Genomic DNA, 20,547 nt, shown 5'->3' with positions numbered 1-20,547 from the left:
TCCCTATGACCCAAATTTTAGGGATGTTGTCGGAAATCTCCCAAACCCTCTTATGCCTTGACTCTTGTAGTACAACTAAACAGAGAGCTGGAAACCTAGTTCCATCACTGCATACCACTCTGTCGGCTTTTAGGATTCGCATGGGAATCAACGGGAAAAGGCAAAGTATACTCAAAGAAGTGGCAAAGGACAGTTTTATGGGAACAGCATAATGGAGGGATTGTTGTAGTACAAAAATAGCACAATTCCTTCTTGAGATTTTACTCAAACATAGACAAATGATATGTGACTAATTCTTAGGGGCATCCAAAACAGTCCTTAATATATTGGGTATATGCTACTGAGCAATTAATACTTCACAATAACAATCAGTCATTACCCTAGTGTGGAGGTGGTTGGGAGGGAATAGAAGGGAGGGTAGTGAGTAGTGAGATGACAAGGAAATGGTAGTAAAAGAGAAGAAGCAAGCATATGTGGATTGGTTGCAAAGTAGAACAAGAGAAGCATATGAGAGATATAACAAAAAGAGAGAAGTAAAACATAAGATAAAGGAGCAAAGAGGAAAAACAAAGTAGGATTTCTTTCTTTTTTTACATTTTTTTTGTGAAGAAAGATTAGTAAAAGAGGTGTGGAAGGCAGAGGTAGAAGGAGTGCGCATAAGGGAACAACCAAGGATAAGATGGATGGATTGGATAAAAGAGGCACTGGGAAAGACAGGAATGTCTGTTGAGGAAGGAAGGGAGAAGTCAGAAGATAGGGGTGAATGGAGAATGGTTGTGTATGGATGATGCTGTGATGTATGAATGGGAGTGGGTGGGGGATGGGGGGGGGAGTATGCGTGAAAAATAGATTGACACAGTCTGAAGGGATTTCTTTCCATCTTCTCCATTTCTGCCTGAGGGGATGGGGGGGGGTGTGTCGATTTAATGAAGCTGCCTTTCTGTGGATGTGCTGTGTCTTGTGACACTGCTTCTGACCTGCAGGGCATTGGACAAGATGTAGGGATGACTCACCATCCAGGTGCAGCCAGGATAAGAGGGAGGGAGGGAGGGAGGGGGGGAAGGGAGTGGAGTATATGGGGATGGAATGGGTGGGAGTGAATTTTATGCCTTTGTTTTTTGGCTACCTCCCTTGTATGGGGGAAAAGGCCTTTGGTATATGTATAATTTTTTTTAAAGCACATCCACAGCAAGGCCAATTCATTTTATCGGTGACCACCCCTCTATGTCCCATCATGCAGAAAAAGAGAAGAGCGGGAGAAATCCCTTTGGGCTGTGTCAAATAATTGTGACACAGAAATAAATAAGAGATCAAATAATGAACCTTGATGTCAGAAAATCACACTGCCTGGACAGAATTGCAAACTGAATACTAAAAGAATGTATAGATGAACTAATGGACAAAATATGAGATAATAGATTGCTCACTCAAGGAAAGGTACTGGGTGACTGGAAAAATGACAATATTGTGCCTATATATAAAGGGGGAGATAAGGAAGACCCAACAAACTATAGACCGGTCTCCCTTACAAGTACAATAGCTAAAATTTGTGACAGTCATCAAAAATAGATGAACTAAACGTCTGGAGGAGAACAATATACTAACATACTCCACTCCCCTCAACCCTCTTATCTTGGCACCTCCTGGATGATGGGTCATCCCTGCATCTTGCCCACACCCTGGGTCAGAAGCAGTGTTGCAAGACACAGCACATCCACAGCAAGGCTACTTCATTAAATCGGTGACCCCCCTCTCTTTTGGCTGCATCAATTTATTTCTCACACATACTCCCTCACCCCACCATCCTCCACCACTCCACCTCATTCATCACAGCATCATCCATACACAACCATTCTCCATTCACCCTTATCTTCTGTCCTCTCCCGTCCTTCCTCAACAGACATTCCCCTTCCCCAAAGCCCCTTTTACCCCATCCATCCATTTCATCCTAAGTTGCCCCCTCATGTTCACTCCTTGCACATCTGCCTTCCACACCTCTTTTACTAGTCTTTACTCATTCTTTCCATCTTTTCCAACCATCACAATAACATCACCCGTACCTCACAACTCCCTTTCCACCCCCGTTCTCCTCACCTCCTCATTTCTCACTCTATCCAGCCTAGTAACCCCCATCATACTTCTCAGGCACCTCATCTCAAACACATTCAAACTCTTCCTTTCTTATGTTCCATGTTTCTGCCCCATACAGTGCTGTTGTCACAATCACTCCCTCCCACTCTTCTCTCAGCTTCTTGTACTTCTCCTTTTCTTTCTCATTCCAGCAGTTCACTCTAAGCACCTCCCTAGCTTTTGTCCTTTTCCTCTTTCTCCATCTATCCTCCACTCTCAACTTGCCTTCTGCCAAAAAATAATCTGATATACCCCGTCTCTCTCCTCTTAAAACATGTACATCCTTAACTCTTCCTACTATACTCTTGGTTATAACTATATTGTCCATTAATGCTCTACCACCCTTCCATCCTCTCCCATGTGTACTTATGCTTGACTTTCTTCTGAAACACTGTATTTGCTATCATCAACTCAGTCTAGACACATCTCCACCATCAACTCTATGATTTTTTCCTGGAACTCCACACTTCCCAACCACTCCGTCTATTGGTTCATTTCCTACTAGCATTAAGGTCTCCCAATACCACTATATTGACATTTCTCCCTAATCCCTCTATGCACTCATTTAAATCCATCCAAAATGCCTCCCTTTCCGCTACACTCTTCTTACTACCAGGCCTATATACACTTACAAATACCCACATCTCCCCAGTTTCACCTTCATCCACATCAAGCTTGAAGAAACCTCCTTCCACTCTACTACAAACTTACCTATCTCTTCACTTACTAGTATAGTCACCCCTTCTCTCTCCCTCATCCTCTCTTCACTCCTGAGAACATCCCAACTACACCTCCAAACTCACACTAGCTTCTCCCTCTCAATTTAGTTTCACTGAATGCCAACACATGCAACTTTCTTCTCACAAACATACTGCCTATCTCTTCCCTTTTACTCTCATCTATACCATGCCCATGCACATTAAAAGACCCAAACCTTAGGGTACTGGTTGGAAAATTCTGATACCCTCTTATGCCTTTACATTTTTTAGGGATGTCCCCTTTGGAGCTACAGGGAGAAGGATGCCTAATTCTAATTCCAGTCCCATTTCTGTTGCTTCTTACAACTCGAGTAGGAAGACTTGGTGGCAGTATTCTTTCCCCCCACAAGGTTAATAGATATAATGCAAGAAAGGGACAGATGGGCAGACTGTGCTTTCCTGGACTTGCAAAAGGCATTTGATAAAGTACCACACAAAAAACTATTAAGAAAACTCAAGACAACAGGAGGTGTACACAGAAAATTATTGAAATGGATGGAGGATTTCTTGCATGGGAGAAATATGAGAGTGGTACTCAAAGCTAAAAACTCTACTTGGGAAAAAATGATAAGTGGAGTCCCACAGGGTTCAGTATTGGCCCCAATAATGTTTGCTATATATGTAAATGACATGGATGAAGGCGTAGAATGTTATATGAACTTCTTTGCAGACGATGCAAAACTACTAAAGTACAGAAAAAGATTGTGAATTGTTACAGAGACCTGGGCAAAGTTTGGGAATGGAGTCAGAAGTGGGAAGTGAACTTCAACATTAAGAAATGTAGTATAATGGAATTTGGAAAAAGTAAAAAAAGAATATCAGAATATAAAATTGGTACAAAGTAAAGAAAGTTGGTTCCAAAAAGGACCTAGGAATAATTATCACCAAAGTCATGTCCCCAGACAAGCATATAAACAAAATAGTCAGAGAAGCCTACAATTTACCAAGATCAATAAAGGTGATTTTTAATTACTTGGATGAGGTAATGGTAAAAAATACTAGTCACACTGATAAGACCTGGAGTACGCTGCAACACTATGGACACCCAGCACAAAAAAGAATATAAGGAAAATAGAAAGAATCCAAAGACCAATGACAAAGATGGCCCCAACACTTTCAAAATTGACATATGAACAAAGATTGTCTAAATTGGAATTACCAACCATGGAACAAAGAAGAGAGACGATATATTGGCCATTTACAGAATCATGAAAAGCTTGGAAATCTTTGACGGAGAAGAGTTATTACAGTGGGATAGAAGAAAAACAAGGGGACATGAATAGAAACTCTAAAAGGATAGTTATAGAAGACATCTGGAAGAAAAAAAATCCACACAGAGTAGTGGATGTCTGGAACAAATTGGACAAAACAATAGTGTGTGCAAACACCATACAAGAATTTAAGAACAAACTAGATGTTGCAAGATACAAAGATGGGTCACTATGAGCACAGCTCCCCTTCCTGTATGATGCAACTAGGTAAATATGTACTCCCTCACTCCGTCATCCAGGAGGAGCCAAGATAAGAAGGGAAGGGGGTGAATGGGAGTGAAGTATGTGGGGATGGAATGGGTGGGAGTGGATTTTATGCTTTTGTTTTTTGGCTACCTCCCTTGTAAGGGGGAAATAGACATTGGTTATGTATGTATAGTTTTTTGATAAAATTGAGAAGTTTGGAAATGGATAAAAATATGTTTTTGAAGGCAGCAAAAAGAGTGAGGGGGGCGAGTCAGGTAAAGAGGAAAAGGTAAATAGGTGCCGTCAAGAGTTTTCATAAGTGCTGTGTTTTGCTGCACTGCTTCTGACCTGGGCAGTGGGTAGGGAGAAATCACTGATGGGTGGGGGGTGGCAGGCTACTTCTCTTGTATGGGGAAAGAAGTCCTTTGGTATTGATGGTTTTGTTTCTTAAATAAGTGGTGTATGTTGTGTTTAAGCAAAAAGTGGAGCAGCCCTGTTTGTTAGCAAGTCTATATTAATCCATAGTATGTTTAGGATACGCTTACGGGTGTAACTGTTGTGTGTTGGTTCCAGCTCCAGCTTTTTGTATACTGGTTTGTGTTGGTGAGTGTTGTACATTTTTGGTGGATTCAATATTGGCCAGGGCAATGGCCAAGATACAGGGATGACACATCATCCACAAGGAGCTAAGATGAGAGGTAGGAAAAGGTGGTGGAGGAGAGTAAACTGGGAGTAGGTATGTGCCTTTGACTTTGCTACCTCCCTTATAAGGCATGTGTTAGGGAGTTGTCTTCACATCTTCTCATGACCACTCAACCAGCACAATGTCCCAGGGGAATCACTCTTACCACCTGGCCACATGGGTCTCACGAGCGGTTCTATGAGGAAATGCATGTGTAGTACCAACACCATACATTCTATCTTGGCTAGATCAGCATCCTTAGAATGGACCCTGTCAGCTACCACATTGTCCCAAGAAAACACCTGCACCTTAGCAGGCCGCATCGGGACAGACAGCAGTTCTTTGAGGAATCCATGTGCAATGCTTCTTGCGCCTGGCTTCCCAGGCATTGACACTTTTCCCTAGTATCCCATTAAGAGCTTGGGTCATGACCTGACTCAGTCAGCTGGATGGAATCAATGAAGAAGCTGATCACCTTAGAGAATCACACTGCAAGCCTAGCTTGCTGCCTCAATTGCCCTCTTCTCTTTTCCCCTCCCCTGTTGACAGACTGTCTTTGGCCACGACTAGAAAAGCATGGTTGTCACCTCACTCCACCTCACCACCTCTCCCCACCCCCTTCTTACATCTAGAGTTGGTGCTCAACTTTTACTTAAACCTTGTTTTTCCCACCCATGTTTGCCTTCATGCAGCTAATCATGACATGTAATGGATGTATTTACCTAGTTGTATTATACGGGAAGTGAGCTATGCTTATAGCGACCCGTCTTTGTATCTTTCAGCATCAAGTTTGTTCTAAAATTCTCGTATAGTTTTTGCACACATTGTTGTCTCATCCAATTTGTTCCAGATATCTACCACTCTGTGTGGGAAACTATTCTTTTCAGATCTCTTCTATAACTATCCCTTTCAAGTTTCTTTTCATGTTCTCTTGTTTGTCTTATCCCACTTTAATAAATCTTCTCTGTCAAGGACTTCCATCCCTTTCATAATTCTGTAAATGGCCAGTAGATCTCCTCGTTCTCTTTTTTTTTTGTTCCAGGGTTGGTAGATCCAGTTTGGCCAATCTATATATATATATATTTTTTTTATAGAGTATTGTCCCATCCTATGTACTTCTTCAATTTCTTTGTCCATTACTTGTCCCTCCTCTTGTATCTCTTAGAATTTCTTTTGCAATTTCTTTCTCTTGTTTTTTTCTTTGGTATCTGGGTACATTATGTTTTTCTTTAATACCATAAACTACAATACATTTTTTTTTATCCACTTTCTCTGACACAATTATCTTTTTCCTTAATTACTTTAATTACAGCTTCTTTAGCATTTTCTTCCACTTGTTGCCGTACTATTTAATTTTTTTTTTCTTGTTCCACTTTCCATTGATTTTTTATTTCTTGGAGACCTGTCTCTTTGTTTCTCCAACTTTACTGGTCACCGCTTGTATTTGTTCTTTCACTTCTTTTTTCAAAACCTCATTTTTGTTTGTAGTTTCATTTTTCATTCTTTCGTTTTCACTTTTGACCATGTTTAATTCCTTTTTTAGATCATTTAGCTCCCTGTTAGTCTTGGGATTAGCTCTTTTTAGTTGGTTCACTTTTCTGTACATTGCCTTGCATTCAACTTTCTATCATTAGTTCCTCTATCAATTTTGCAATCTCTCAATTTCTTAGGACATTTTTATACATAGATTCTCTTTCCAATTCTAAACCTCTGCCTAGTATACCACTTTCTTTTATAAACCATGAAAATACATTATTATCAAACCAGGAGGTGCCAAGATAGGAGGGAGGGAGGGGGGTAAAGGGGAGTGGAATATATGGGAAATGAAATGGGTGGGAGTGATTTCTATGCCTTTTTCTTTGTGGCTACCCACCATGTAAGGGGGAAAATGCCTTTGGTATATGTATCAAACTTTTAAGCAGATATTGGGGTATCCATTATACAAAATTTCTTAGGTATGACCCCCAGTGGTGATTCCACTTTGCTGACATCCAATCTTCTTTTCGTTGGTTCATTTTCTGTCTTTCTCCTTCATCATTCTCCATTTTGTGCATATAACAATTATGTTGAATTTACTCTATTTTACCATTTTGGTCACTTAATAAACACAGCTCTCTTTCCCAAATGTAAATACAAACTAAGTGTTTCCTTCAAATTTACTGAAAAAGCGATGTGTATGCAGTTTATGGGTTTAGGGCATGCAAGGCAAGTGTAAAGGTCTGGGTTGCTTATTAAGTTGCTGGCTAATCGGAGATAATGTGGAAGGGCTGGTGTCAGGGTAATGACCTCCTTGTGTAGGAGGAGGAGAAGAAACAGGAATATAGGAAGGGGAGATAACTGGGAGTTGTGTGGAAGAGAGAAATGAGTGACTGGTTCAATCCTGAGACCGGGTGCTACTGACTCAGGGCAGTAGACAAAATGCAGGGATGACCTGTCATCCAGGAGGTGCCAAGATAAGAGGGAGGGTGGAGGGTGGTGGGGATTGGAGTGTATTAGGGTGGGAATGGTTTTTATGTCTGATTTTTTGGCTACCTCCCTTGTAAGGGGGAAAAAGCCTTTGGTATATGTAAGTGTGAATGTGTTTTTATATGGACATACTGTGTGGTGCATGTGGCAGGTTGTAGATGTTTGAGTAGCATACTACTGGTGCATTTTTTTTTTTTCCCCAGTTGGTTGCACTTTTAAGATGTAAGAGAAGGCTGGGTGCGGTTGGGGGGACAATTGCATACCACTGTCTTCCTATCATTTCTATGTGATATTCTCTTGAGAGGATTTTAGTTTCTGTGCAGGTGTTTTATTTGGGTGATTCTGGTGCATCATGTGAGGTGTCTATGCTTTCATGATTGGTGGGGCCATGCTGTGGATGTGCAATCAAGTGTGGTTCTCAAGAATTGTTTGAAGACTATGATTAGTTTCATTCTGCTGTCCAAAGCCTATGCTTTCAACATTCTTTACTCTACTTATTTTCTTGTTGACTTTCACCCTCAGACATTGACATGTGGGCTGAAGGTCATACAAGGAATGATTGAATTTAGTTTCCTCATTTTGGATATAGAGCTTACGTTTCCAAAACTGGTAAGTTCCAACACTTGAAAAATGAAATACAGCGATTACTCTCCTTCCCCTACCACTCTAAATCAGTGACATAGAAGCAATCCTACACAGGTGCAATGCAGACAACAGTCTAGTTTCTTCACACAGAGTTCTATGGAAAAGCTCTAGGACTATTGCCAGCCACCATTAGGCAGCAGGTTTTCCACTTAGTGAAATGCAAGGCACCAATAAATTAGTACATACATACATATACCAAGGCTTTTTCCCCCTTCCAAGGGAGGTAGCCACAAAAAGAAAGGCATAAAAACACTCCCACCCATTTCATCCCTAAAAACACTCCACACCCCTCCCACCCTTCCTCTCATCTGAGCACCTCCTGGATGACGGGTCATCCCTGAACCCTGCCCACCGCCCTGGGTCAGAAGCAGTGTCGCAAGACACAGTACATCCACAGCAAGGCCGCTTCATTTAATCGGCGACCCCCCCTCTCCGTCCCCCCTTGCATATAAGGAGAGGACGGGGAGAAATCCCTTCGGGCTGCGTCAAAATTTACTCACACATACTACCCCACCCCCCACCCCCCCGCCTATTCCTCCTCATGTCGTCACAACATCATCCATATACAACCATTCTCCACTCACCTCTGTCTTCCGTCCTCTCCCTTCCTTCCTCAACAGACATTCCCCTCTTCCCCAAAGCCCCCTTCACCCCATCCATCCACCTCATCCTAGGACGTCCCCTCATGTTCACTCCCTCCACATCTGCCTTCCATACCTCTTTTACTAGTCTTTCGTCACTCATTCTTTCCATGTGTCCAAACCATCCTAATATTCTTTCATCAACCCTCTCTCCCAAATCCTTTTTCACCCCTGTTCTCCTCCTCACCTCCTCATTTCTCACTCTATCTAGCCTAGTAACCCCCACCATACTTCTCAGACACCTCATCTCAAACACATTCAAACTCCTTCTCTCTTCTTCTCTTATGTTCCACGTTTCTGCCCCATACAGTGCTGTTGGCACAATCACTCCTTCATACAGTCTCCGCTTCGCATCCATTCCCAAATGTCTATTTCTCATTACACTCTTTAAACCACCAAGGCATTTACTCGCTTCTCTCAATCTACATTCTACCTCCACCTTCACTCCACCTTTTCCTGCTACACTTGCACCCAAGTATCTAAAACTATCCACTTCCTCCAGTCGCTCTCCCTTAATGTTCACTTCCAGTCTACTGCCAATAAATTAATAAAAAAAAAAAAAAAAAAATCATCTAACAGCAATATCTAAAGTTTCTGCATTCCTCCTCCAAAAGAAAAGTCATACTTACTGGTGCAGAGGTCACCAAAGACATAGTAACATTGTTCTGAAAAATCCTTCTTGTTGACAGTATGTCTGATGTAGCCAGCTTTGAGCATCTGAGCAGCATACCTCCTGGCTTCCCTTCTTTCTCCAAATCCTTCAACACGTTGATGCAACCATTCAACGACATCAGCACCTATATAAACAACAAAGGAATCTTTATTACCTTACCTATTTGGTTCAATAGAAAAATCCATTACATTTGTATGTAATAATATATAAAAACAGTTAATGAAAACAAAAAAGATAAATTCCTAGCAATCTATTCTGTTCTTAACATAAAATCATCAAAATCAAATTATCATGGATACTGTTAATGGAAACAATATAAAATTCAAGTCCCTTGTGGTTGTGGAAATGGGATTCTACCAGTGCTTCCTATGCATATCATAAAAAGTGACTAAACGGGATTAAGAGTTCCCTCTAAGAAAAGTCAAAGCACATGAGGGGTCTGGGGGGAGGAGGCCATCCAGAACTTTTAGTGACTGGGTAATTAAATGTGCATGGTTGTGGAACATATGGAAGTAAACTGGAAGAGATTGGCAGTTTGTTTGTGAGAAGAAAGGAGAAGTATTAGTCCTAAGTGAAACTAAAGGTAGCAGCACCCGATGTGTGTATGTGTGTGTGAGATTCACCATGGTTTTGGATCACGTGTTGGACTTGTGATCAACAGCTATTACCCTCCCAGAAGAGAGCTCAGTGCTCACATATGACTGATCTATGGGTAATGCTGTAACCTTACATACACACACACACATCCCCAACTACCTGCCCATGAGAGCTGGAGTAACAACCCACAGCACAGTGATACTGAAATTATTTTAGCCCTGGGCAGGACTCGAACCCGGACCACTGTAGTGGTGGCCACAAATGGGACCACTGCACCATCAAGTCACTTTCTTAGCACAGAGGCACTTCAACAGCACTAAATACTATGAGGATTCATTAAATTTGAATAGCATTAGCATGTTGAAAAAAATCTAGTTCCTCACACTTTATTTCAGGCACATCCAAATTTTTACTTTCTGCCTCCTTTAAACTCAAATCCCATGCAGTGGCATGGATGCAACCATTCTTTCATGTAATCTCTTTAATATATTCATTGCCACAAAATACCTTTCTTATAACACTATTCAATCCATCCAGACATTTACCTGCCTCTTTTAGTACATGATTCCCCTCCACAGTCACTCCATTCCATTCACCAACAAGTGCAACCCCCAAATACAAGCTCACCACTTCCTTCAGGCTCTCACCCTTCACACTTACATTCCATTAGCACTCTTGTGGAGGGGGGTGGAGTGTATTTAGGGATGGAATGGGTGGGAATGGTTTTGTGCCTTTTTCTTTTTGGCTACCTCCCTTGCACAGGAGGAAAAAGGCTTGGTATATGTATGTATATATATTTACCCTTGACTTTCCCCTCTCAAACAACCTCCACAAACTCAGTAAAGGTATAAGAGAATAGAAACTTGAAAGTAAATGAGGACAAGTGTAGTGATGTTGATAAGTTGAATATCAAAATGAAACTTGAGGGACTGTATGTGGAATATTTTAGGTATTTGGAGTAGAATGTGGCATAAAACAGGTAAGAAAAATTAATCAATCACTTGAATTACTGCTACCACAAAATTATCTTACCGATAAATGCATTAGGAATTGTAATCTTAAGCCACATTCGATCGCGGATTTCTAGGCCGGAGTCGGGAGCAGCCATGGCCCTAACTATGGTGTCCATGGGAGTGTTGACAGTGAGCTTCATTTCTTCATATGGGCCTGAAATATTAAACATTCTCAGATAAATGGAAGTATGTAGAATCAAGTTACCAAAAAATTGCATTAATACACAAACATAATATAGTATTTTACATATCTACTGCTTCTGCATATTGCATTGCTTCTGACCCAGGGCAGTGGGTGAGATGCAGGGATGACCAGTCATCCTGGAGGAGCCAAGAAAAGAGGGAAGGAGGGAGGGATGATGAATGGAAGTAGAGTATGTTGGGATGAAATGGGTGGGAGTGAATTTATGCCTTTGACTTTGGCTACCTCCCTTGGTATATGTATGTATGTATTTTTCTAATCAATCCATTGCACCAGATCTCTCTTACAGTTGTGAATTCATGATAAACTGGAAAGAAGGAGACAGGATCCAACAAGTATTAACCTAGTTTTATCATACGGGAAGGGGAGCTATGCTCGTGATGACCCGTTTTTGTATCTCGCAAGATCAAGTTTGTTCTTAAATTGTTGTATTGTGTTTGCACACACTATTTCTTCATCCAATTTGTTCCATACATCTATCACTCTACGTGGGAAGCTGTTGCTCCATTCCTGTACACTACCTATCGATCTTCCTATATATCAAGGTTTTTTTTTCCCTCTTACAAGGAAGGTAGCCAAGTCAAAAGGCAAGTACCCACTCCCAGCCACCACCCTTTCCTCTCTCTCATTTTATCTCCTCAAGGATGACTGGTTATCCATGTATCCCACCCATTGGCTTGGGTCGGAAGAAACATAACAAGACACAGTATATCCACATCAAGGCCACTTCACTTAATCGGCGACCCCCCCCTCTCCATCCCCTCTTGCAGAAAAATAGAAGATGGGGAGCAGTCCCTTTGGGCGGAGTGAAAATATCATTCACATATAACCACTCCCTACCAGTCTCTACTATCACCCACCTTCCCTTCTCCTTTCCCTACTTAACAGAAATTCCCCTTTTACCCATAACCATCCACCTTCACCCTATCTATCCATCTAATTCTTGGTTTTCCTCACAAGTTTACTCCATCCATCTCTGCTTTCCACACTCATATTGGTACTCTTTCAATAAGACCAAATCAACTCGGTATTCTTTCATCAACCCTACCTGCCAGCTCCCTTTCCGCCTCAACTCTCATTTCTCACCCTATCCATCCTTATAACCCCCAGCACACTTCTCAAACACATTTAAATTTCTCTTTTCTCTCTTACATTCCAAGTCTCTGCATCATACAGTTTCATGGCCACAATCACCTCTTCATAAAGTATTCTCTTTGCATTCATACCTACATACCTACTGTATTTCTCATTACATTTTTCATTCCTCCAAGACATTTACTTGCTTCCCTCATCCTACAGTTTACCTCCTGATCAACTCTGCTATTGGTGACCCAAATAATTAAAACTTCCCAACTCCTCTAACCTCTCTCCTTTAAGATTTACCTCCCACTCACTGCCATCCTCACCCCTTGTAAATCTCACCACCTTTCTCTTGCGTACATTTATTTTCAACTTTTTTCCTATCACATATATTTCCAAACTCTGTCACTAACTGCCTTAGACCTTCCTCTGACCCTGTCACAAGTGCAGTGTCATCAACAAACGACTGGTTCACTTCACACAACTCTCACTATCTCCAACCCCCTAGGCCCCTCCCCTACAAAGGGGGGCGAGGGGGGGGATGTGTCCTTGAGGGGCTGGAAGTGAGGGAGTTGACAGGTTATGAATTTTGAAAATGGACATTTTTTTTTTGTCCATCTTACACAACCACCACATGCAAGTATCTGTCCCTGGTTCTACCACCATTTCATTAAAATGTCAAATTGTGAATGATGTGAGTAGACTGAGAAGGATGCAGTACAAAGAAAAGGATGATGGCAAACTCAAGTGATGTGATAAGATCAACAGGGAGATGGTAACCTAAGTGATTACTCACGCTCGGACTCCGGGATGCTGGAGGTTATGGAGGAGCTGGTAGAGGTGAGGGTGCTGACAGAAGGAGGACGACCGGGAAACTCTCCTGTTGGGGAAGTAGCAGGTTCTCGCATACTCTGATAACTACTCTTTTCCACAAAACTACTGAGTACCTCATGGAAAACTTGGTAATACTACTTAATAACTCTCCATGGACTAACAATATTTCCAAATTCCATTGCTTTAGTGATACTTTTTTATTTATCAATTGATACTGTGTTCTAACAGGTAAGGCCTTCAAATGTATTACCTTCTACTTCAATACATCCATTTTCAATGCATTTCATTAGTTCAAGCATCCCCATGAAAACTAATTAACTATCTGATGTGCAGAATGCAAATAATGACAAATTCAGTATCTTTATTACTGATCTTTTGTAAATTAGAAAGTCTACATGGGCCTATAGCCCTGGGGAAAGCCAAGGCACATAGTATAACATGGAGGAGACCCTAGTAACTCCTGCCAACCTGTGTTACTCCAGTAATGCCGAGGCCCCAGCAGGATCTGCTGGTGATGGCATGCATGGGTTGGCAAGCAGTACCACTTGGTCCTCTATAGGCAACCCTCTTTCAATTTTTCTCCTAATCTAGTCAAAAGGTTAGCTAATCAGTGAGACTCCAAAGATTTTGTAACTTGGTTCCATCTAACTAAAGCAAAACTGTCTGTGGTACACTATGATTAAAAATATGAATATAGTGACTTTTACAGCTACAAATAAATGAAAGGTCACGTGGTACATGCCTGGGATTGCTCTGCAAGCCTGGGTATGAGCAACCCAGGCACCTGGGTCGATTGGTCGAACTGGTTCTGTGCGAGGAATTGTGAAGTAACCTTTCGGGTTTGGGTCCCAACATTTGGCCACAACTAACTTGATTGGTCTGCAAAAACAAAACAATTATACATAAAGGCGGGTTCCAATTAACCAGTATCCAATTAACAATAGGCACATGAAAGATCTTGAAATATGTACCACTGTTTAAGAAGTATATAAAATCACAGCTTATGAGAATGGATTCAAGAATTGCCCCACAGCTGTCTGCCACTAGCTACCCAATTGGAAAATTACAGGCTGGTATCAATGACCAGCACAATAGTGAAATTATGTAAAAGGACTGTAAAATATCAATGACCAAGAGCCAAACTACTAAAATGGATGAAAGATTTTTTTGAAGGGAAGATAGATGAGGAAATTAATAAAGGACAAGATATCAAGATGGAAAGCAACAATGAGAACAGTTCCATAAAGTTCACTGTTTGAACCAATACGGTTTCTTCTCTATGTCAGTGACATGACGAAAGATACAAGGTTTGCCAACATGTTTGCAGATGATGCAAAAATCATAAGAGTGAAAACTAAGAACTGTGGACTGCTACAAAAAAGATCTAGATACTATTTTTGCATGGAGCCAAGAATGGGAAATGAACTTCAATACGAAACAAATGCAAAGTACCGGGAATAGGCAATAGCGGCAACTCACGACCTAACTTAGCTTTACCTGGTCAAATACTCACCCTGGCTTTTGAACAACTTCTCTTAGCACTCGTACAGCTTCGTCATTGCTCATATTTTCGAAGTTGATATCATTTACTTGTAGAATCATGTCTCCTGGCTCTATACGCCCATCCAATGCCACTGCCCCTCTGCAAAACAAAAAACCAACCTTGAGGTTGCTGCTGCTATCTTTATTGTTATTATCATTCCTTTTTACTATTGGCTACCTCCATGGTAAGAGGGAAAGTCTTTAGTATATATTAATTATCATCAAACCCTAAGTCTCACAGGAATAAAAGAGATATTCCAAAAAAAAATTCTGTATTTCTAGTTCTGTAAAACAGCAAATATAAACTTTCAATACATTCTTGTATCAATCAAAAAGTACAACCTTTTGTGTGCATACAGCAAAAAAATATTCCTGGCCTCTGAATGAATCCTAGAATCAAATTCACAGCTCTACAATAAAAAACCCAACACATGGATACAACAGAAGATGTAAACACTCACCCCTTCATGATTGAACCAACATAGATTCCTCCATCCCCCCCTTTGCTTGACTGGCCAACGATAGAAATACCAAGGAAATTGACAGTGTCCATATTAAGGGTGACAGTGATGATATTGAGTGACATTGTTGAGTCTGTAATGGAGGAAATGGAGGACGTTCGGGACATGGGCTGCAGGCGATGCCGTTTTTGTTTTTTCCGTCGATGCCTTGCATGGATGCGAGAAACACTGCTGCTGCCTGCTGTTGGTTCAAAATGAAAACATTAAAAAATCTATACAACTGAATAACAACCCCACACCCTAATTAAAAGAAAATGTACCAAATAAATCTTATATATGTACATACATACATATACCAAAGGCTTTTTTCCCCCTTACAAGGGAGGTAGCCAAAAAACAAAGGCATAAAAGCCACTCCCACCCATTCCCTCCCTGTCACACTCTCCTCCCCTCCAACCTCTTCCCTCCCTCTTATCTTGGCACCTCCTGGATGACGGGTCATCCCTGCATCTTGTCCACTGCCCTGGGTCAGAATTAGTGCTGCAAGACACAGCACATCCACAGCAATGCCATCCCATCAAATCAGCAACTCCCCTCTCCATCCCCTCACGCAGAAAAGAAGACGGGGAGAAATCCCTTCGGGCTGTGTCAAATTTTTCTCACACATACTCTCTCTCCCCCCACCCCCCAACCCATTCCATGTATAAGAATGAAATCCATTTCATGAGGTACATATTGTTGAATCAATGCACACAGCCACACCAAAAGACTTGCAAACATCACCACTTTCATCATAGTACATCGGGGGATAATGGTTCTTTTGCCTCCTGCCACACTACATAAATCAAAATAAGAATGAAGGAAACTGCAAGAGACCATATGGCCTACACTAAGCAGTTCCATGTCCATTACTACCCATCATCCCTATCCACAAAATGACAATCTTCTCTTAAAACACTCTATTGTTTCAGTGCTCACTACATGATTACAAAGTCCATTCCATTCATTGATCACTACCGGTAAATCAGTTCTAGTCTATTTCCTTCTTAAAACCTAAATCTGTTCAATTTGCCCCCATTAATACAAATCCACTATTACGAATACGTTTTGTGGATGTGCTGTGTCTTGCTGCACTGCCTCTGACTCAGGGTAGTGGGCAAGATGCAGGGATTACCCGTCATCCAGTAGGAGCTAAGAAAAGAGAGAGGGAGGGATGGTGAGAGAGAGTGGAGTATGTGGGGATGAAATGGGTGGGAGTGGATTTATGCCTTGACTTTGGCTACCTCCCTTGTAAGGGGGAAAAAGCCCTTGGCATATGTATGCAATACAAATCCTACCCTGCTGTCTTAATATGATGATCTTGCCTACATCTTGTGTAGGCCCATTAAAGGTGTACAAAAAGAAGAATACATGTGTTGAAATAAAATATAAAGAAGTTTTATTTTCATGATGATGATGATGATATGGTTTAATGTCACACACTTCCCCCTATCAGGAGGCTAGAACAGTGCTCCTCACAGAGGGCTTTGTAGCGTGGAATTTAATGAACCATGCCCTTGGTTCAACTTCGCTGGTGGCAGGATTCGAACCGTCCTCACCTCGACCTTCGCCGCAAGTAACGACGCCCTAACCCGCTCAGCCAGCAAGCTTCCTTATTTTCGTGATATACAAATTTCGTTCTGCTCTCGCTTACCTGTTGTAGCCGTGACACGACTGGAAGCATCATCGTCAGAGTCAAAGAAGGAAGTGGATTCAAGGTCTGAGGAGATCATGGAGGAAGACTCGTAGGCATGGGGAGGTCCTCCTCGCAGCCTACCCCCCCCACCATGACCATTTAGCCGTAATGCTGTATAAAGAAAATATAGAAATATCAAACATATATACATATACCAAAGGCTTTTTCCCCCTTACATGGGGGGGAGTAGCCCTAATAATAAGTGCTGCCTTGAGTTTCATTGACTGGAAAAAGACATACAAAATATAGAAATATTAAACATACATATACCAAAGGCTTTTTCCCCCTTACACTGGGGGTACCCTAATAATAAGTGTTGCCTTGAGTTTCATTGACAGGAAAAAATATATTACAGGTAGCCTCAATGATAATTAAATGTTGACTTGAGAATAGTCTTTGGGCTCTCCCACAGATCTCTCAAGGAGGAATCTTTGGACTATTGTCTGTCTTGCATTAGTGTGGCACAGCTTCGTTGTCAACGGCTGAAGGTAGTAGAAGGAAGGAGCAGTTGCTGTATGTTAGCTGTCCACATGAGAAAAAGTGTAAGAAATACAGATGAAGTTGGTAAGGAAATTTTGGGCGGAGTCCAGTGAGTGAGTGTCAACCCTCATATCTGTGGCTCCTGAAGGAGGGTTCATGGAGAGTTCACGGGTTTTGAAAATGGGTAGCTCTGGTGTCTATCTTTCTGAGACCACCACAAGCAGGTACCTGGCATTGATTTCTCAGCCTCAATGAATACGTAAAACTGCTTAGACTTTCAGGCCAATGAAGAACAATACTTAAGATTACAATGCGGAGGTTAAGAAAACCAAATCCTTACATATCTGCTTTACCTATCTAGCTATCTATATATCAAGAGCTTTTCCCCCCTTATAAGGGAGGTAGACAAGTCAAAGGCATGTACCTACTCCCACCCATTCCACTCCCCTCCACCGCACTTTCCTCCCTCTCATCTTAGCTCCTCATGAATGGGTCATTTCTGTATCCTGACCATTGGGACTTCCATCTCTTTTTCTGCACGAGGGGATGGAGAGGGGGGTCACCAATTATGTGAAGCAGCCTTGCTGTGATGTTGTGTGTCTTGCTACATCTGCTTTACCACACAAATATAATCTATGCACCACCTTTTTCCTTTCCTAAACCCACACTGTTATCACTAATTACTCCCTCTGTTCCTCTCCTAATCCTCTCACTCTCCCATATGCCTTTCTAACTACTCAACAGACCCCTTTACACTACTACATTCACATTTGTCCCCTTTTCCTTTGCAAAGTGGAACTACACAAGCACTCTTCCAGTCCTCTGGTACACTCCTCTCCCTCAGACACACATTAAACAACCTTACTAGACAATCCACTACAAATATTCCTCCCTTTGTAAGACACTCCACATGAAACCCATCCAACCCAGGTGCTTCAACAGCTTTTATAGTTTTCAATACACTTTGTAACTTTTCTTTTCTTATAGCCCAGTCATTTTCCTCCCCCATCACAGTCATTATGCTACAATAAATAAATCCCTAACTTCCTCTACATTCAACATCTCTCGGAAATACAAGTACTCTAACCATCTTCCTCTTCCCTCCTTCACTTTAATAAACATCAGTCCATATGTGTTGTGTTTCCATGTTTTGTAGAAGGCAACTAATTGGGACAAAGTTATAGAATTAGTTATCCTCCTCTTGGTATGTTTTTCCTGTCAAACATCAAGCAGCAGCAGCAATAAATAATCATAATAACAATAGCAATAACAATGTTTAATGAAAAAAGAGTAACTATTTAAGAGTTGGTCTTAGTAGAATTCACCTGTTGCCTACTCAAGGCTGTCAGGGTAATTCATCATCTTAAGAAAGATTAATTCTTCATATATAGGATGGAGGGCAATTCCTCCCCCTTTATATTTGAGCCCACACTTGAAAGCTACTTAAGACAGAGAGGAAATTCTACACAACCACCCAAGTCTATAATAACTTGGACACACAACACACACACATATATATATACATATAAAACATAATAAAAATTAGTCTAAATTTAATGTTTCACGAATAATTGAGAAATATCTTAAAACATTTATGTGATTGATATCTAAACTTGAAGTACTCCTTACATTTTACACTGTCAATGCATAAACATGTGATATGGAAGCATCAATCCAAGCCTGATACATGAGCAGTTGCAATGAAATAATATTCCAGTGATGGAAGTCAAACACTACAAAAGTACAAGTTATTCTTAGAATAATTAATATGCTTACAGTGAAGAACAGTGGTTCTAAACAATAAGTTAAGCCTCTTGCTCTTTCATTTAGATTATTCTCTTTGCATCAACGAACAGTAAATCTAAGCTATGCTGAAAACAAATTTGATTAAAGATGTGATGCACATTCATATCTGAACAGAATGAGGTGATAAAAAGGCCATGGGAAAGGTTTGGCTAAAAATGCTGTTGATAGAAGCAATAGATCATATATCAGCACTGTCTTCTTAGTGAAAATGACATAATTATAAGTCAGTCATTAAAGATTTAATTGCAATTTACCAGCCTTGGATTTACCTCAGTGATCTACCTCTGCTACCAGATTGCAGTTGATTATTCAACTAAGGATAACCAATCCTGAAGCATCAACTCCGCATTTGGAATCATCAAGCCATACCATCCATGCTATCATACTTCCCTTAGATACAACTAGGCAATCAAGGATGAAAACTTAACACGGAATGGCAAAGGCACAGGATAAGGAAAGCATATTTAATGCAGGACTATGAGAAATAAAAAAAAAATCAATTATTTAAATGAAACAAATGGACAAAGCTACAATAACAGATACAACCATAACCAAAAGAATAGTCACAACTAAGAGCCACAAGGTATAACTATAACTTACCATCTGCCAAATGACGGTCACTGTATTTATCATATTTATGGTGACGGGAACTTCTGTGGTGGCGTTCTACAAGGAGGAACCAAAATTAAATTAAAACATAAGAGAACAAAGGAAGGAAACAAGAAATACATGGGCAGGGTACAAAGAATAGATGGATAGAAAATGTGCTGTGAATCCCACTTGGCATCAAGCCATAGCAATTCTCACTTAAAAAATAAATAAATAAATAAAAATAAATGAATAAATATATATACAAAGAATAAGAAAAGAAAATAAATAAAAAAATAAAAACAAACAAAAATCTTTATCAACAATATATCTTCATTATTAGAAATCAAAGTGACCTTATGATACTGAAAATTACCAATACAAATATATTTTCTGGTAGTCTATTAGAGCAAACGAGGCAATTACTCTGGCTTGGCTTGTAGTGACTAAAGTAGGACTCACTTCATTTAGTTTATAATTTGGCATTGAATTCTACTAAAGTTTCTAATAAAACCTTGGACATTACTATGGCCTTCAAACATACTTGTCATTCATTTTTCTACTGCATGATCAATATCTATTTAGACAAATCCTGTGACACTCTTAGTATTAGTTCATTTCATACAAGGCAACCCCCAAAAAGAAAAAGAAAAATTGTGCATAACAAACTGGTGTTACTAAAATAAACACTACAAGGAAACACGTTCTACATAAAAGATACAAGTTAGCTAAAACAAGCAAAACATGGTCACAAAAA

General features: G+C 40.6%; 1 protein-coding gene across 5 annotated transcripts in view; it reads right to left on the bottom strand.

The window, feature by feature from the left end:
* Positions 1 to 20,547, bottom strand: part of dsh (Segment polarity protein dishevelled) — a 47,100-nt gene that overhangs the window by 9,748 nt on the left and 16,805 nt on the right. For 3 of the 5 annotated variants that reach the window (XM_076186929.1, XM_076186928.1, XM_076186933.1), the window contains exons 5-12: positions 19,803 to 19,868; positions 16,875 to 17,027; positions 15,182 to 15,422; positions 14,692 to 14,820; positions 13,921 to 14,057; positions 13,141 to 13,224; positions 11,082 to 11,216; positions 9,409 to 9,576 (exon numbers count right to left, since the gene is read on the bottom strand). In XM_076186929.1, coding sequence (XP_076043044.1) covers positions 9,409 to 9,576; positions 11,082 to 11,216; positions 13,141 to 13,224; positions 13,921 to 14,057; positions 14,692 to 14,820; positions 15,182 to 15,422; positions 16,875 to 17,027; positions 19,803 to 19,868 — 1,113 coding nt within the window. The remainder of the gene's footprint in view (positions 1 to 9,408; positions 9,577 to 11,081; positions 11,217 to 13,140; positions 13,225 to 13,920; positions 14,058 to 14,691; positions 14,821 to 15,181; positions 15,423 to 16,874; positions 17,028 to 19,802; positions 19,869 to 20,547) is intronic. The other 2 variants (XM_076186931.1, XM_076186930.1) reach the window with 2 other exon arrangements.

Source organism: Oratosquilla oratoria, chromosome 6 (assembly GCF_046742065.1).
Source record: "Oratosquilla oratoria isolate Oo_2021 chromosome 6, ASM4674206v1, whole genome shotgun sequence".
Classification (NCBI taxonomy): Eukaryota; Metazoa; Arthropoda; class Malacostraca; order Stomatopoda; family Squillidae; genus Oratosquilla; species Oratosquilla oratoria.
The sequence above is the reverse complement of the archived record's forward strand: the minus strand, read 5'-3'. Positions and strand labels throughout refer to the sequence as shown.